At 39.4% G+C, this 17962-nt stretch overlaps 1 protein-coding gene across 4 annotated transcripts in view; it reads right to left on the bottom strand.

Annotated features, from left to right (window-relative positions):
- RSPRY1 (ring finger and SPRY domain containing 1) overlaps window positions 1–17962 on the bottom strand; it is a 42292-nt gene that overhangs the window by 22714 nt on the left and 1616 nt on the right. For 2 of the 4 annotated variants that reach the window (XM_064581587.1, XM_064581588.1), the window contains exons 2-4: window positions 14775–14854; window positions 6433–6937; window positions 646–698 (exon numbers count right to left, since the gene is read on the bottom strand). In XM_064581587.1, the coding sequence (XP_064437657.1) occupies window positions 646–698; window positions 6433–6782 (403 nt within the window). In that variant the 5' untranslated portion in view covers window positions 6783–6937; window positions 14775–14854. The remainder of the gene's footprint in view (window positions 1–645; window positions 699–6432; window positions 6938–14774; window positions 14855–17962) is intronic. The other 2 variants (XM_045891070.3, XM_045891069.3) reach the window with 1 other exon arrangement.

A 17962-nucleotide genomic window follows, 5' to 3' on the forward strand; every position in this document is an offset into this window, starting at 1 on the left:
AAAATGTAAAAATATAGAACTTATAACACAACGTGACTTCACAATAAAATAGAAACACTTTTGGCTTTTATCCTGTAGCTTTTAAGCAGCTAACATTGGCATGGATGTAGTCATTAATTGTAGTCATCATGGTAGAACCAAAGATTCTTAATTTATAGGAGCCTGGTGATTTGGAGTCATCTTCATTTGGAGAAAATTGAAGCTATGGTCCTTGGTTCTCAAATCATAATTAAAATAGTTTCAGTGTCTTATTTATGACATAGGAGTTTACTGAGAAGATTAAGTATCTGAAGCGGTTGGCTCTACTTTTAGAATGACACTTAGGAAACTGAGGGACAAAAAATTCCTCCCCATTCTGGAAGGGCTATGGTCAAAGATCTGTCAAATCCCAACAAAATTTTTCTTTTAATAATTTTGGTGAAATAAAACCAACACTGAGAGGTGCAGCTATATATTCAGGATGCAGTATACAGTGGTTATTAATTATTACCCCTATATAGGAAAATTTCCATACACTAATGGCTTTTTTCATGGTCACGTGTGTTAAGTACTTTTGGAATCTTATTTTTTAAAAATGTGGCCACATTTCTTCATAATCATTAATTCATTAGAAAGTATTTTAAGAAAACTTTAAGAAAAGAATACCTGTTTCTGCCATTTCGTGCAATGTAATCATTGAATAGGGAGGTTCCTGATCACTGAAAAACAAATAGTCAAGACATCAAACTTGAAGAACTAAGAAATGACAATCCCAAATAAAAACTCAAACTGAAAGTGTGGCAGGAGAGAGAGAAAGAAGAAATGAACATGAATGGATACAGAGAGAGATGGAAGAGACAGTTGCAGCTCCACTCTGTAAGGACCAACACACACCACATGTGCTCATTTCCAAGGCCGCCATATGTGATGGCTCACAAATAAAATGGGTCGGAGGGCATAGGAAAGGACCACCACTGGCCTGAAGTAAAAGCACAGGGCTAAAACTGGAGGCCAGGGTACTTTCAGCTTTCCTCTAGAGGCCCAATGCTAATGAGATGAGCCAGGGAGGTCAACATCATCTTCCTCCAACTTACCTCAAAGAAGCACCAGGAAGGGAGATTACAATCTCAACAGAGGATTTATGGAAGCAAGGGCCTACATAAACATCTTCATTTTTAAGGGTTCTTCTGGGAAATACCACTATTTGCTTGAACTTCATAAAATGGGTGTTAGAAGAAAAAGAAACCAAACTTAAGCGAGGAGCTACTTAATATTTTAGACACTGGGAGCACCTGGGGGGCTCGGTTGGTTAAGCATCTGCCTTCGGCTCAGGTCATAATCTCAGGGTCTTGGGATCAAGTCCCACATTGGGACTCCTGGCTGAGCGGGGAGCCTGCTTCTCCCTCTCCCTCTGCACCTTCCCCTGCTCGAGCTTGTGCTCTCTCTCTCTCTCAAGTAAAAAATTATTTATCTGTTTTTAAAAAAAGATTTTATTTATTTCTCAGACAGAGAGGGTGCGTGCCAAGTGCACAAGCAGGGGGAACAGCAGGCAGAGGGAGAAGCAGGCTTCCCGCTGAGCAGGGAGCCCGATGTAGGACTCCATCCAAGGACCCTGGGATCATGACCTGAGCCAAAGGCAGACGTGCTTAACTGACTGAGCCACCTAGACATCCCATAATTAAGTCTTTAAAAAAAATTCTAGATGATGCTCTAAAATGGCATTATATTTATATACCTTAATTCAGTGGGTTTTCAATCTGTAATCCCAGGAATCTTAAGGAGGAGCTTTAGGGGAACTTCAGTAATGAAATACTCTCCATCAAATAATGGTAAATCTAATTGCTTAGGGAACATATTCACATTTACTTACATATTGTGGCTCTCTCTTTTACTATGAAGAAAACTGCAAAAACTATTGTCTTCAATCATTTAATCCTCAGAAGAATCTTGTGATATGGGAATTATTAAGTTCATTTCAGGTACTTATTAAGTATTATTTATTTGACATATCCTGTACCTTTCCATAACAAGGAAAAATTCTCATTTAAAAGATTTGTCTTAAATGATATAACTGACTGATTACAAATATTTCTGGAGAGCAATCTAGCAATAATGAAATTAAATGTGCCCAACAATGCTAGATAAACTATTACACAGGTAGGGGCGCCTGGGCGGCTCAGTCCTTAAGAGTCTGCCTTCAGCTCTGGTCATGATCCCAGGGTTCTGGGATAGAGCCCCGCATCGGGCTCCCTGCTCGGCGGGAAGCCTGCTTCTCCCTCTCCCACTCCCCCTGCTTGTGTTCCCTCTCTCGCTGTGTCTCTATCAAATAAATAAATAAAATCTTAAAAAAAAAAACTATTACACAGGTAACAGATGCATATGAAGTTATTTGCTGAAGTGCCATTTGTAGGAACAAAAATTTGGAATTAATCTAAGTGACCATCACCAGATTACAGGATAACAAAATATAGTACTTTCAGGCATACAAAGATATACTCTGCAGGAGTCAGAAGCAGTTGTAGCTTTACATACAGTAACATAGGTCTCAAACATAATGTTGAGAGAAGTTAAAAACAAGATTTATACAACTGTATCACTTATGTAAATTTTTTTACAATTTATTTATTTGACAGAGAGAGAGCGCACAAGCAAGGGGAGTGGCAGAGGGAGAGGGAGAAGCAGGCTCTCCGCTGAGCGGGGAGCACGATGGGGGACTCGATCCCAGGACCCTGGGATCATTACCTGAGTCAAAGGCAGACGCTTAACCAACTGAGTCACCCAGGCGCCCCACTTATATAAGTTTTTAAAATCATACACAAAACACTAACATAAACTTCCTATAGAGACATAAATATATATACGGCAGGCAGATTGGAAGAACATCACAAGAATGGTTACCCACTGATATTTGGATAGTGGGTGGCAAAGGGGACAATGGGGTTAGGGAAAAAGGGAAAAATAATAAAAATATGGCAAAGTCAGTGACCAATAAGGACTATGAGGACCTCAATTCTACACAGATTCACTTAAAGGACACCCACATCCTTACATTCAAAAAACAAGATAAACTTCTTTGTGGAACAGAAGTGGAGCAGAAATTCCTGGTGGAAGGCAGAAGCTAAAGCCGTAGGACACCGGGGCTCCCGTAGGACCAGGAGCCACAAGCCTGTGTGGTAGGTAATGGGGACCAAAACCCCACCTGTGCAGCTTGGACAGGGTTCCCTGCTCAATTCAAGAAGTTGAATAAGTTATGAAATGATCATCTGAGCTACAATTGGTATCAAGCTGCAAGTCTCCAGTGACAGAAAAGGCAAAGAAAGCCATGCAGCAGGACTTGGGCTTCTCACAGTGATATGGGAACTCGGAACCACCAATTTTAGGTTCAGTCATAGCCTGAAGGTGGATGGGGATGACAATGAAAGTGACAGGAAGAGAGAGAGGCAGAAAGACAGTGTGACAGAGAGGGAGACAGAGAGAACACAGAGTGAAGAAAAAACTTCCATCAGGACTCTGTAAATTATAGTTCCAAACCATATGAGAATAACATTAATACCATTGACAATCTGAGGATAAAGTCTCTACCAAAAAAGGGCAAATAACAGAACTTCAAAATGATTTTAAAAGAAGTGTATTAAAATGTGTTTCCTTTTTTTTTTTTTAAAGATTTTGTTTATTTGACAGAGACACAGCGAGAGAGGGAACACAAGCAGGGGGAGTGGGAGAGGGAGAAGCAGGCTCCCTGCTGAGCAGGGAGCCCGATGTGGGCTCGATCCCAGGACCCTGGGATCATGACCTGAGCTGAAAGCAGACGCCCAACGACTGAGCCACCCAGGCGCCCCTAAAGTGTGTTTCCTATAGCAACTCTCTCACTCTAGCTTTAGAAACTGCTCTCCTGGGGCGCCTGGGTGACTCAGTTGTTAAGCGTCTGCCTTCGGCTCAGGTCATGGCCCCAGGGTCCTGGGATCGAGCCCACAGTGGGCTCCCTGCTCAGCGGGAAGCCTGCTTCTCCCTCTCCCCCTCCCTCTGCTTGTGTTCCCTCTCTCGCTGTGTCTCTCTGTCAAATAAATAAATAAAATCTTAAAAAAAAAAAAAATAGAAACGGCTCTCAGAGCAATGTTACCCTTTCTTAAGTAATAAGCAGAAAGAGGACAACAATCACGGCCGATCGCTCTCTGTGACATCTGCAAACACCCTTTCACGTAAACTTGTACTAAGTCCATCTGTCCTATCGTTCATGGTTAGTTTTAACAGCCTTATCAACTTTATAGGTTATGAAATTCTTCTCCTTCAGTAGCTTCTGAAAAACAAGCTACAGTGACTAGGTTTGTTAACTGTCTGAATCCTGTTTTGCCATTAGATTTACTGACAGGTCCCGTCACATTTGCTCTCCATCTGCCCTGTTTGTCCATTCTCAGAAGAGTTATAGCTATAATTCTGTGTAAGCAGGTTTAAGATAAAAGTGACCCTATTACTCAAATGTATGCTGCTCGCTTCATGTAAGTGAATTATACACTTCATCAACAAGTTCATTTATAATTTGTAATATTTTCTAAAAGCTTGGAGATAAAGCTCCTACCTTGCTCCCAAACACTCTTAATCACTCTTTTTAAAAAATATGGCAAAGCCTATTCTGTACCTGTTTTTCCAATGGGCTTAAAAACACTGCTTGTGGTTTACTTCCTTATTTAGGAAGGGCAACTTCTCATTATAATTTTATAGTATGTTTAAAATGTCACCAGGAAGAAACTTTAAATAACAGCTTCTAGCCCCTTGCCTGGGTTTGAGGGATGAAAATGGCATAGATTTATATTCAATAAATATTTTCTACAAAAATATGAACATTAAATTAGTTCAGATACCAGAACTACTTCAAAGCCTGGTTTAATAAACTTAGGAAGGCCTTTCTGAACTGGTTATGGAGAATATTTCTAAGAGCCACCTTTCCCCAGCATGTTTTATGGCACAGAAAAATGTGCAGAATAAATTTATTTCTTTTTTTCTTTTTTTTTTATATGACAGAGAGAGAGACAGCGAGAGAGGGAACACAAGCAGGGGGAGTCGAGGAGGGAGAGGCAGGCTTCCTGCGGAGCAGGGAGCCCGATGCGGGGCTCGATCCCAGGACCCTGGGATCATGACCTGAGCCGAAGGCAGACGCTTAACTATCTGAGCCACCCAGGCGCCCCAGAATAAGTTTATTTCTATGAGGGGAAAAAAAGTCACCTCAGAATAATATGCACAGGTATACCTTGCTTAATGCTATAATTTTGAGGAATTAAACAAAACTGGATTTTTATAAATGTGATGATCAAATAGTTACTTAAATTTACTAGCAGAGGCTGAAGCAAAAAGAATCCACATATAACTTAAAAAAAACCCCACAATCATCTGTTGAACAACTAGAATGTGCAAGGCCCTATGCTAGATGCTTTATATATATTATCTCATGATAATCCCTGTAAGAAAGCTATTATTCCCCTCTTATAGATGAGGAATCTGAGGCTTAGGGAAGTAACTCACCCAGTGTCATGTATCTAGTTAAAGAGCTGGGCCAAAATCTGAAACTTGGTCCATCATGGTTCTAAAACTTTTACTCCTAACTACTGAACTGCATGGTTAAAATATTTTTTCAAGGGCGCCTGGGTGGCTCAGTTGGTTAAGCGACTGCCTTCGGCTCAGGTCATGATCCTGGAGTCCCGGGATCGAGTCCCACATTGGGCTCCCTGCTCAGCAGGGGGTCTGCTTCTCCCTCTGCCCTCTTCCCTCTCGTGCTCTCTGTCTCTCATTCTCTCTCTCTCAAATAAATAAATAAAAAATCTTTAAAAAAAAAATTTTTTTTTTCAACTTGAACCATGTTCTCCCATTTCACTGTTATGCAGTCTGGGATTTCACACTTAGAGTTAGACAAAGCGGGGGAGAAACAAAAAAGGTACAGGGGAGCCCTGCCGTTTCAATTTACAAGCTTCCCAAATGGATCGGAGATGGCCAAATAAGGGATACAAAAAGGGAGGAGGATGAATACTCTCCTTGACCCAGGTCTTTCCGTTGCCAACAGAAAGTGCATGCAGCCATGCTCTTGGAAAAATAACTCATCTTGAATCTCTGGTCAGTGGCGTAGATAGGCAAGCAAGATAAGAGTTGGTCCTCGTGAAACTATTTCCTATTGCAGCTTGCAACACAAACTCACTCCATGTTTACTACATGCCCTAATAAAGATTGTAGCTTTAATTAGTGTTTTCTGCTATCGAAATGTTTAGACATTTCCAGATAGGAGTAGATGTAGCAAGTAAAAACATCAAACCTTATAATTTACTCTGCCATCGGAGGAGAAATAAAATATTCTCCCTTGTCTTATAAGCTCATGGCTTGAATATATTCTAATGAAGTGAAGGACACTATAGTTCCTCTAGAACATTTTTCATCACATAGGGGGTGACTAGGGAGTCAGATACTTACTTATCTACAAGAGTCCGTATGACTGCTAGTGTGTCCAGCACTAGCCCGTCTACATTTTGTTTCTTTCTCCTTGGCTCATGGGGTCCTCGGCCCCTCCTTGGTGGCCGAACAGGATCCCGGGGTTGGTTCCTCGTGTCAGCAGTGGGTACTGCACTGTTCTCAGCCTGTTGCTGCTGGTTGTCAACACTGTCTTCCGCTCCGCTGTCATCTCGGCAGATACAGGAATTACCCATGGTAGCTGTGGCACCTCTAGTCCCCAGGAAGTGGGCTATGTGCTCCTCAAGAGTCAACAGCAGACCCTGGCCAAGGCTTCTGCTTACTAAGAACACGGCCCAACCAAAGACAATCATTTAGATAGTTTTCAGTTTTCCAAGTACTGTTTTCATAATCTGGAGTCGAGGAACTTGCATTCTATTTGTTTTTAACAACTGAATGTGGCAGAATGTTGCAGAACTGATCTCCAACATTATCAGTTACAGGGAATCAGGATCATCCGATGGCAGTTCTAAAACAGAAGAAAGGAAAAATGAATCCAAGGTTCTTGGTCACTTAATTACTCAAAACTTTGTTTGTTTTGTAAGCATTAGGATTACAAGGTCAAATCATCTTTGGTTATTTTTATAGGTTTCCAACACAAAGAGGTACCTTTGCATAAGAAAACTGACAATTAAGGATTCCTTTTTATTATTATATTATAAAGTTGATTGCTAAACCATACCCATGTAAACAGGAGTTACCACTGATTTTTTTTTAAACCATATGTGTGGTTCTGCCCATACAGAAATACATTAGAAGAATGTGTGCAGTTGTTTCAAGCGCTCCTTTTGTGGATTCAAAAAAAACCGAACTGTCTCCGTTTTAAATTTAAATGTATGCGCAAAGTTAATATGTTTCAAATAGACTATCTAATTACAGATGTTTGTTGCTTAAGAAGTTATGATATGAATGTGATAGCACCCACTCGATATCTAGAAGAATAAAAGGTAGAGTGTTTCACTTGAATGCAATCACCAAACTGCATAGATTTCCCATTTGGAGGGACTCTTGAGAATTTACAGAAATCACAGAAGCAGTTACAAAGATTTTCTGCTATGTAAGCAACCCTGTTTGGGGAGAGGCAAATATGTATCACAAGGTTACATTTTCACAATGATCAGTTTGTTGTAGGACATGTCTGCTACAAAGTTACGAAGGATGCACCAATTATCTTTGTCCAAAAATACTGACTAAGCACCTTGTGCCCCCATCATGGCGGTACTGGGAGAACAAAGATGGACAAAGCCTGTGCTTTGGATGGAATTCATGGATGGCCATTCTCATCCCATACAGTACGTTCATCAACAAAAAACCTAATGACAGAACCTGGTCTTCATTAACGAGTAAATCTGGTTAGGTTTAGAAAGGAGGATCTGGAAGAAGAAAATGGACAGGGTGGGGTTGGTAACAGAAAGCAAAAAATCACGCCAAGACCTGGAGATAGGGCCCATAGGGGCACAAATGGACACAAGGAATAGAGACTAGTATGTACTCTCCACTCAACATTTGGTTATTTATAATTAAATGTGCATATACTGAGTACCCACTCAGGAATAGAGATAAATAAAATGTGTAATTCAATGGAATTAGAAGCAAGAGAAGTTACTTCCATTATTGGGACAGATTTGCAGCAAGTTCTAAATATTTGCCCAGTTTAATTACTGCTCATGGAGGAAAACTGAAGAAAAGGAGACTGGTGGAGATGGGAAGTCTTTACACATACATATAATAATCTAATCTAATCTGTATAGAGAGGAGAGACAAGAAAAGGAAGGGCAGGAGGGGGATGGGAAGAGAGAAGAGAGGCAACAGACATGATCTCCCTCCAGACTACCAAGACAGCAATGTCTGAACCAAGTAATACCATAGGTGTTGTTGGTTCCCCCAAAACAGTCAGGTGGTCTTTAAAATTTGGAGGTTAGACTTAAAAGGATGTGACTGGAGTATAGGTAGGAGCATGAGGCAAGGACTCAGCTGGAAACAGCTTTTTAAAAGAGGACACAATCTAAACTGGCAAAGAATTGAAGTAATACCATTCCCATTACTGCAGGGACCATGGGAGACGATTCCCCCTGAGAGGGCAGGTAACCAAGAGATTTCAATGCTTAAAAGGACAGAAGACAGAAATCAGAAACAATGCTTTTAAGAGGGTCCCTGGTGTAAATTTCAATTGATCTTATAAATTATGCTGCTTTCTGAGAAAGACCAAAATGTAACAGTTAAGCAATGCTCCTGTCCTTCTCACAGAATGTTCAGAGAGGGCACGGTTGGAACAATGAGGGGGTAAAGAATCCAAGGTTTTCTGGCAGGTTTGCCCAGCTGATAGGCCACTAGTGCGCTCCCTTGAAATCCCAAAGTACTATATTAAAACTTTATCTGTTAACTTTTTATTTTTTTAAATATTTTTTATTTATTTATTTGACAGGGAGAGAAAGAGAGACCGCGAGTGAGGGAACACAAGCAGGGGGAGTGGGAGAGGGAGAAGCAGGCTTCCCGCTGAGCAGGGAGCCTGATGTGGGTGGGACTCAAATCCCAGGACCCTGAGATCATGACCTGAGCCCATGGCAGACGCTTAATGGCTGAGCCACCCAGGCGCCCCTATCTGTTAACTTTTTAAAATGAGAAATGGATGCACGTTCATTTCCAGACCCAAATGCTGTATACAGTCTACAGAAAAGTGTAAGCCTCTCTTCTGAGAAGAAAGGCTTTCTTCATAGCCCATTCCCTTTCCCAGAGGTAACCCCTGCTAAAAGCTTCACGTGTCTGTTTCCATACCCATTATTATATACCACAAAACTTTTTTTAAACTTAACTAGGACAGTGCCATAACCATTGTTCTGTGGTTCACTTTTTTCCCTTAACACATCTTTCTATACCAGAATATCTAAACTACTCCTCATCCTAGTTAAGACTGATTTGAAATCTATACTCTGGATTGTCATAGTTTCTTACTATGCCATAAAAATCTATGTCTAAACCAACTAATACTTTGGGGATGGTAGAGGAGTGGTCCAGGATTCAATACAAGGGAACTCTATTTGGGAATGCTTCATCTCCTGGCCAAGTGCTTTCTCACCCTAAACTGCTCCGTGGTGTCAAGGTTACTAGAGCAGAGGGAATTCTACTGGCTTCTCTAAAGCTTCTGAGCCTTTCCACACGATCAGTGTGGAAGTTGGGACAGGCATGACATGCAAATAGTAGATTCAGTCCAACCAGACACATTAAATTGGGGAAGGTATGTATACCTAAGGAAGGGAGACCAATCCGGTATTAGAAAAAATTGGTAACAGGGCACCTGGGTGGCTCAGTCGGTTAAGTGACTGCCTTCGGCTCAGGTCATGATCCTGGAGTCCCAGGATCGAGTCCCACCTTGGGCTCCCTGCTCATAAAGGAGTCTGCATCCCCCTCTGACCCTCCCACCGCTCGTGCTCTTTCTCTCATTTTCTCTCTCAAATAAATAAAATCTTAAAAAAAAAAAAAAAGGAAAAATTGGTAATGATTTGAGAATGTCAAGGTGAGATTAAGTCCCAGAAAACAAAGTGTTAGAGGGGAGAGAACAGAGGATCCTTACAGTTTAATACCAACACTTGTAAAGCTATTTAGATTAACAAGAAATGCTGGGAATGCTTGTGAGAAAAGCAGTGGGTTTAAAAAAAGTTTGTTGAATCTCAGAGTCTTAAACTTCATTTTATCCAATTTTTTTTTTTTTTTGCTAAACTGGATAAAGAATTAATCAATGCAGATTTCCTTTTAGTACAGTTCCAAAGTAAATGGGATATCTAATACATACAGGTATTTTTAAAAATCTGACTGAACTTGGAGGAAGATGACAAGAATGTAGTGGCCTTTTTTTTTTCTATTTCCATGTTGAATTCAAGTGTAGTTCAGGTCAGTTTCTTCTAAGAGTCATCTTCCCTAAATGACCCAGAAGAAGATGCCAACCACACAGTTTGTCATAGGAGGAAACAAAGTAAAAAAAAATTTTTTTTTCAAATATTTTAAAACCAAAGACTTTCTCTTTTAAGGACTAACTGTAAAGACCAGGTGTAAGGAAGACTTAACTAGGTGGGAGGAGCTGTGAGGCATTCAAAGGAAAGTCTGTGAAACACAAGAAAAAAGTAAGAGCTGGTATCTTTAAAAACCTCTTGAAATGGACATACAGAGAATCTTAAGGGTTACAGCTAAAGGCAGGGCATATTAATGAACAAGTGTATGATCTTTTAGATTCATTCAGTGCTAAAGAATGTATAGCTTTTCATCTGGAAATCTTCATCACTCTTGGTACATTTCTCAGAGTACAAACTGTGAATACTTTAGGCAAAAGACTGGGTAATGAAACTAAACAATTATACTTTATACAGCTTTGTTTTATCTCATTCCAAAAAGTGTTATGTGGTCCTCTTCCCAAGGACCATTGTTTTAAGACAGTAATACTCAGCCTACAGATCTTCTGCAGGACGCCAGAGGCCTCCTCCAGCAGAGCATGGGTTTGCAGTCCGACAGACTGGGCTCAGGTCCCAGCCCTGCAATATTTACAGCTACGTAGTCTAATTACCCTGGCTATTGACACACTTAAAAACATGGAGACAGGGGCGCCTGGGTGGCTCAGTCGGTTAAGCGTTAAGCGTCTGCCTTCGGCTCAGGTCATGATCCCAGGGTCCTGGGATCGAGCCCCGCATCGGGCTCCCTGCTCGGTGGGAAGCCTGCTTCTCCCTCTCCCACTCCCCCTGCTTGTGTTCCTGCTCTCACCATCTCTCCTTCTGTCAAATAAATGAATAAAATCTTAAAAAACAAAACAAAACATGGAGATAATAATAGTTATTACACAGTACTAGAGTGAGGATTAAATGTAAAAGAGCATGTCAAACGTGTGGCATGGAGCCTAATGCACTGGATCCAAAAATGCAAGATGTTATTATAAAATAAGTAAATAATCTGGGATGTGGGGACTCTGGAATAAGACCTGATTTAAGAACACTAAGATAATTAAATAAGTTATCTTTTATAGTTCTCATCTACTCTGTACTAAAATAATGTTTACTTATCTATACTTTTAGACAAAGAACCTTGGAAGGGATTGTGCTTAATCATCCTGAAGGCGATGGGTATTAGAATTGCTTAGGTGCTTCTAAAAATGCAAATTCCTGGTTCCACTCCAAATCGCCAGAATCAAAATTTCTAGGATGTGGCCCAAGCAAGTGTTTTCTTAAAATTCTCCAGTTGATTCTGATGATGGCCAGCTCTGGAAGTCATTGTGTTATAGTATCTAACACAGAACCTGTCACAATAGGCAGGACCTAAGGACAGAATGAAGGGACAAACTGAAACACTACAGAGTGATTCATCTGGGGTCAAAAAAAAGTTAATCTCCCTTTCCAGAAAAATGAACTAAGACTATCTTTGAACATAGCCTTTTGGAGAGGGCAGCCAAAAAAACCATAAGAATACAGTTACATCCATTAATGATTACATATAGTACATATCAACACAGTGAATAAAATAGCTCCCTGTGTTTCCCACCAGATCCACTCTACGAAGCATCATAACCTGCTTATGAGTACCCTGCTAATGGGTAATGTCATTCAACTGTTGACAGGCTGAATGGAATGGAAAATGAGTAAGAACAGAGATTATGTAAAGGCAAAACATCTCAAATACCTATATACTTCCCCCTAACTTTGAAGACTACTTAGCATTAGATTGGTCGAGTCTCAATTTTGAGAACCAAAAAAAAAAAAAAAAAAGCTAGTCACATAATTTAAATAGACACAACGATTAGCTCTGTGGCTGTAGCAATCATCAACTGATTATAATGATACCACTGGATGCCACTGCTTAGTAGAGACACTTTTTACCATCTAAATGGTAATGCTTTGTAAATCATTATACTGTTCATAGCCATTTTGCTGCAAGAGCATAATTATAATCATTTCCTTTTACAAAAGAAAGTGAAGACTATTTTTTCCACTTCTATATCACTTGTGATTTATTCGATTTTTACATTTTATCTACTTTAAAGCTGCTTTGAAAGGAAAAAAAAAATCAAACTGGGCCTCTCAGTAAGTTTAGTGTTAAAGTGGTGAGGTCTGGTACTCAACACATAGACCTCTACCATCATAAACAGCTCACCACAGAGACATCTGGCCAACTGGTCTAACCCTGTCTGACAATGGTCCAGGAACCAGTGATTCAACTCTTCAAATATTTGCTTGCATTCAATCATAATACAGCTCAGTGGCATTAAGAATACTTTCTTTTCTCTGAAAAGAAGACTTCAGGATTATGCTGCCAAGAAAGGAGAAGCTGGTTAAATGAATGGCCATAGGAAGAAAAACCAAACTTTGGGAATGACATTACTATTGCTGTCCTCTTTGCCTCATCATTCCAAAACAGTGTTACAGGATGCCGTGATTTTTTTCCAATCTACTCACCAATTCCTGAAGACTAAATCCTACAGCATGAACAGTAACAACATGTAATACACTGGAAATTTTAATGGTTTTCTTTCATTAGAAAATGTTTTGGACTTTATCCTAAGGCAGTGAATGTATTACAAGTGATAACTTCCAGTGTCATATTTAGTGCCCCCTCAGTATTTTATTATGAACAAGTTCAAACACAGAGAAAAGTTGAATTTTACAGTGAACACCTATATACCCACCATCTACATTCTAACAATAATATCTTATTATAGTTGCTTTATCACACATCTACCCATTTCTATCCATCATCAGTTCATCTAACTGGTTTTGATGCATTTCAAAGTAAATTACAGGCATCAGTATACTACCCCCTAAATCATTCAGCATGCATATCACTAACTGGACTTCAATATGTTTTTAGAGGTTAAATTTACATATAATGAAATATACAAGTCTTAAGCATCTATGTGCCAAGTTTTGTCCAATGCATACCCCTATGTAATTCAAACCCTATCAAGGTAAATCTACCCATAAATATATTTGCTTTTAAAATATTCTACAGGACACCCCAAAGACCATAATGTTTTTTTGGCTTAAGATTGTGTTTAAATTGGGAACACTTGGGAGGTCAACAAGGGATTATTGGTAGTACAATAAGTGGATAAGAAAAGTGTATTATATGTCAAGAGTATACTCGCGAGTTGAAACAGAAACCACCTGAAGACATTTTAACAAGGGTGTTTTTGTCTCTAGACGCTAAGGCATCTGATATTCTCTGGTTGGGGGGCGGTGCGAGGGGAAGATTGTGAAATATTTGGTTGTAACTTCACTTTTCCTCCAAAAGGAAAAGCAGTTCTGGTAATAAGGTATTTTTACATGTCACCCAGGTGTGCAAAACTGTCTGCAGAAGCACTGCTACCTGAGGTTTAAGCCGGACAGGGCACTATTATCCCTGGGATTGTAACTAACCTTCACGTTGTCTGAGAAGAGTACTGGGTGATTCTGATCCTTCTGCTATGTACAGAGGTTAGTTTAAGAAAGTATGTCTTTGGGGCACCTGGGTGTCTCAGTCGGTTAAACGTCTGCCTTCAGCTCAAGTCATGATCCCAGGACCTGGGATTGGGCTCCCTGCTCAGCGGGGAGTCTGATTCTCCCTCTGCCTACCTCCCCCCCACAACTCGTGCTGGCTCTTGCTCTCTAAGTAAATCTTAAAAAAATAAATAAATAAAAAAGAAAGAAAGAAATGAAGGAAGGAAGAAAAGAAAGAAAGAAAGAAAAAGAAAAAGAAAAGGAAAGAAGGTAGCGGGAGGGGAAGAGTGAAGCGGGGGAAATCGGAGGGGTAGACGAACCATGAGAGACGGTGGACTCTGAAAAACAAACGGGGTTCTAGAGGGGAGGGGGGTGGGAGGATGGGTTAGCCTGGTGGTGGGTATTGAGGAGGGCACGTTCTGCATGGAGCACTGGGTGTTGTGCACAAACAATGAATCATGGAACACTTCATCTAAAACTAATGATGTAATGTATGGGGATTAACATAAGAATAAAAGAAAAAGAAAGAAAAAGAAAAAGAAAGAAAAAAACATGTTTTGGGGGAAAGTAGTTAATTTTTATGGTTGATCTGGTACAGAAGGAGTATCTTGAAAAAGCTTCTCCTAAAATGTTAAGAGGTTTTTAACTCAGTAGCAGTAGTGTCAGTGGTCAGGTGAGATTTTTTAGCAGAACAAATTATAGAATACAGCCCTGGCCTGAAACAGTACAAAAGAAAAAAGACAAATCCTTTTAGTATTCAAAAAATGCAGTAAGAAATAAAATATAGGGCTGGGATAAAGTAAGGAATTTCCAGAAGCAAATAATAGCAAAAAAGGAAAAGTAAATAATACTTGCCTGGTCTCAAAGATTGAGAAATTTGCCTTGAGCCCAGAAAGGAAATACTGTGGAAGAACTGAGGTGAGCACCAATGGTGGCTGCGGTACAGAGGAGAAAAACAAATGTAGTACTCCATACTATTTGAGATTTTACCCCCCTAGGAGGCCAGATAACAAGAAATCGGTTATTCAAACACATTCATGATACACAACTAGGAGGGAAACGAACTTTACTATTACAGAGAACTCTTTGCTATTGAAACAAAATGTGTTGACAGCATGAATAGCAACACTTTCCTTAAAGAGACCTACTCAGAGCAGTATCTGAAAACACTCAATTGCACACTCAACTGGATACCTATTAGAAGCTAACAGGTAGTCAGGAAGTATTTTAGGTGAATTTATTCTAAAATCTGTAAAAATCGAGTGTTTCCATAGGAGTTATCACTTTGAAAAACTCAGACGTCATTTAATAACTATAAATCCAATGCTTATATGCCAGGCACTAAGCAAAGATGAAAAGAGGTCCCTCATGCTCTTGGCAAAGGGATGAAGGACAGCAATACAGCAACACTGAGCGCCTGACCTTATAATACAGTACATGCCGTAGAAGCCTATGGATAAAGTGTCAGGTCCATGAGGTGGAGGCTTCCCCCTCTACCATTTTTCCAGTGGAAAAGGAACTTAGTGACTTTCAAGTATCTCTTACAAGCATGTTTTTAGGTGACTATACATCCCAGCATTAGCAAAAGGGGAATGGAAGATTTATATTTGCGCTGCTACACGTTCATGTACACATTAAATTATAAGCCAAAACATTGTTGGTGGGAATATTCCCAACCACACAGTAGAAGGTTAACCAAAAGCCCATAAATTAAATTGATAAAGATGAAGCTAATATTAATTTCAATTGGCGGGGGGGAGGAAGGAAGCACAAGGGAAAGCCAAGATTCATCTGAGACAATACTGAGGATGATCCCAAATAAGCACCCTTCCTGAATATGGCAGGAGCCCCCATTCTGCACAGCACATGGAAGAAGCTCTGCAGTAGTGCCAGGGTTCCCAGGACAGACTCTGGGAGACAACAGTAAACTCTAAGGTTATAGTAGTTTTGGTTTATGAATTCCATGTTTCAGTAATTCTTAACAAGTCACTTGGTAGGTTATTAATAAGTAGCCCTTAGGCATATGTAACTATGAATAACTATGAAGCAATAAGAACTGAAAAAAGGAACTGTACTTCTCACAAAGAAGGGTGGAGTGGAAGCCATACTTGGAGAGTCACCGCATCAGGGGGCCCAGGAGAGGAAACTTAACTCTTCAGGAGTAGAAGGAGTAAGAAAAAACTAACCCTGAAACATTAAACTGAGGTACTAATAAACTTGCCAAGTAAGGTGTTCAAACCTTCTATTTGATGTGTATAAGACCCATGAAATTATGCCTGGAAACTATAATATCAAGCAACAAGAAAGTTACATGAAGGGTTCATTCATTAACAAACTTAAGAAGTGCATCAAGACTTTGCTTTTTCAAATGCATTCTTCATTTTCAAAAGCTCAGAAAGGGAGAATATTCTCTAACAGCCAACCACTGTCTATAAAATGTCTGCCTCATTTAGCCTTGTATATATCATACATATAGTTATCTATAGTTAAATATGCTTTTACCTATTTAACCAGCAAGCATTACCTTTTGAAATGGACACAGAGAGTAAAATTTAGCAATATGTACCTTTTTTCCTAATCATATTTCAAAAGCAGACTTATTGAATAGAGAAACCAAAGGGAAAATATTCATTCTTTCGCACTCCTAAAATTGTACAAGTCTCCTTCTAACGATTGTGGCCCAAGTTTTAGCTTTCACTACTTCCTGACTTTTCTATTTTTCAATTTTCTAAATTGTACACAAGGAAAAAACTATCCAAATTCAATGGTAAATGCAAAAATGCCAAATATCTGAAGAGAAGCTCAACTGATAGTTTACTACCCTCAAAGAACTCTTTAAAATAGATTGCTGGTTCCATTGTGGTTCCCATCTGTGGTGCCTAATGATTTTCCATTTACTTTTTCAGCCCTGTGACTATCACATCTACTTTACAAGGATCTGACCACAAAGCAGAAAACTTCCAATTTAAAGTTGTAATAGTCATTACCATCCTTAGGAATTCCTAATAATTTCTCCAACTATATAGATATTAGAGTATCAAGGTGAGTTGTATTTTAAAGGATGCAAAGTGACTTCTCACTTCATTAAAAAAAATTACTTCCCATTATTTTTGTAATTCTTGATAGACTGACTTAAGCTCATGAGTAGAAATAGACTGCTGTAAATGCACTTCAGGAACACACAACAATTTGCTATTCTCTTGCCAAAACATACTTCAGAGCTGTTGTTTTTCCCTATTCACTACAGAATAACAAAGTTTTACACATAATGCTAAGTTTTTATTTCCCCTTGATTTTTGGCTAATTTACTAAGGGAAAAGTCATTTTTTTTGACAAATCAGAAAAAAAGTCCAGAGTATGCTGGAACACTTCCTAATAACTTAAAAATAATCATGGAGTACAAAAATAATGAAGGGTTTGTAAAAACAGCAAAAGCAGGACACAGGCATTAAGCAGTATGTCAGAACAGCATGTATCCTGGGAAATCAGAAAGCTCATAAAATCACCACAGTACACTTTTTTTTTTTAAGACCCATGAAATATAAAATTAGGAAAACAGGAAATGCAAGCCAGCTTTTTGTTAAAAAAAAAAAAAAAAGACCAAACTTAAAAAATCACCAATTACCCAACATTTGGAAAACCAGCTCTAACAAATGCCAGTAACCAAACATTAGGAAAATATCATACATGGACACAATTATCTTATAACCTCATAGGGGGAGCTACAAAGCAAGAGGTCATTGCAGGAAATGCAAATTCTATATATGGTGAGAAATAGAGAACCACCATGGAAGAGAATTTTAAAAGCAATTGCTACATAGTCTGAAACCACCACAGAACACAGAAAGGCATAGTATTCATGGGGGAAAAAAGGTCTCATCTCCAAAATCACAACTGAGAGAGGAAGCATGATATTCACTACATGTAGACACCCAAAAGTCATGATATTCACTACATGCAGACACTCAAAGGCCATACACACACACAGACACACACACACACATATACATGGAAAAAGGGGAGGTGGTTTATAATATTGAGAT

The sequence above is a fragment of the Mirounga angustirostris genome, unplaced genomic scaffold (genome assembly GCF_029215605.1).
Source record: "Mirounga angustirostris isolate CCGP_5_RB_7025 unplaced genomic scaffold, mMirAng1.0.hap1 SCAF_16, whole genome shotgun sequence".
In the NCBI taxonomy this organism is placed as follows: domain Eukaryota; kingdom Metazoa; phylum Chordata; class Mammalia; order Carnivora; family Phocidae; genus Mirounga; species Mirounga angustirostris.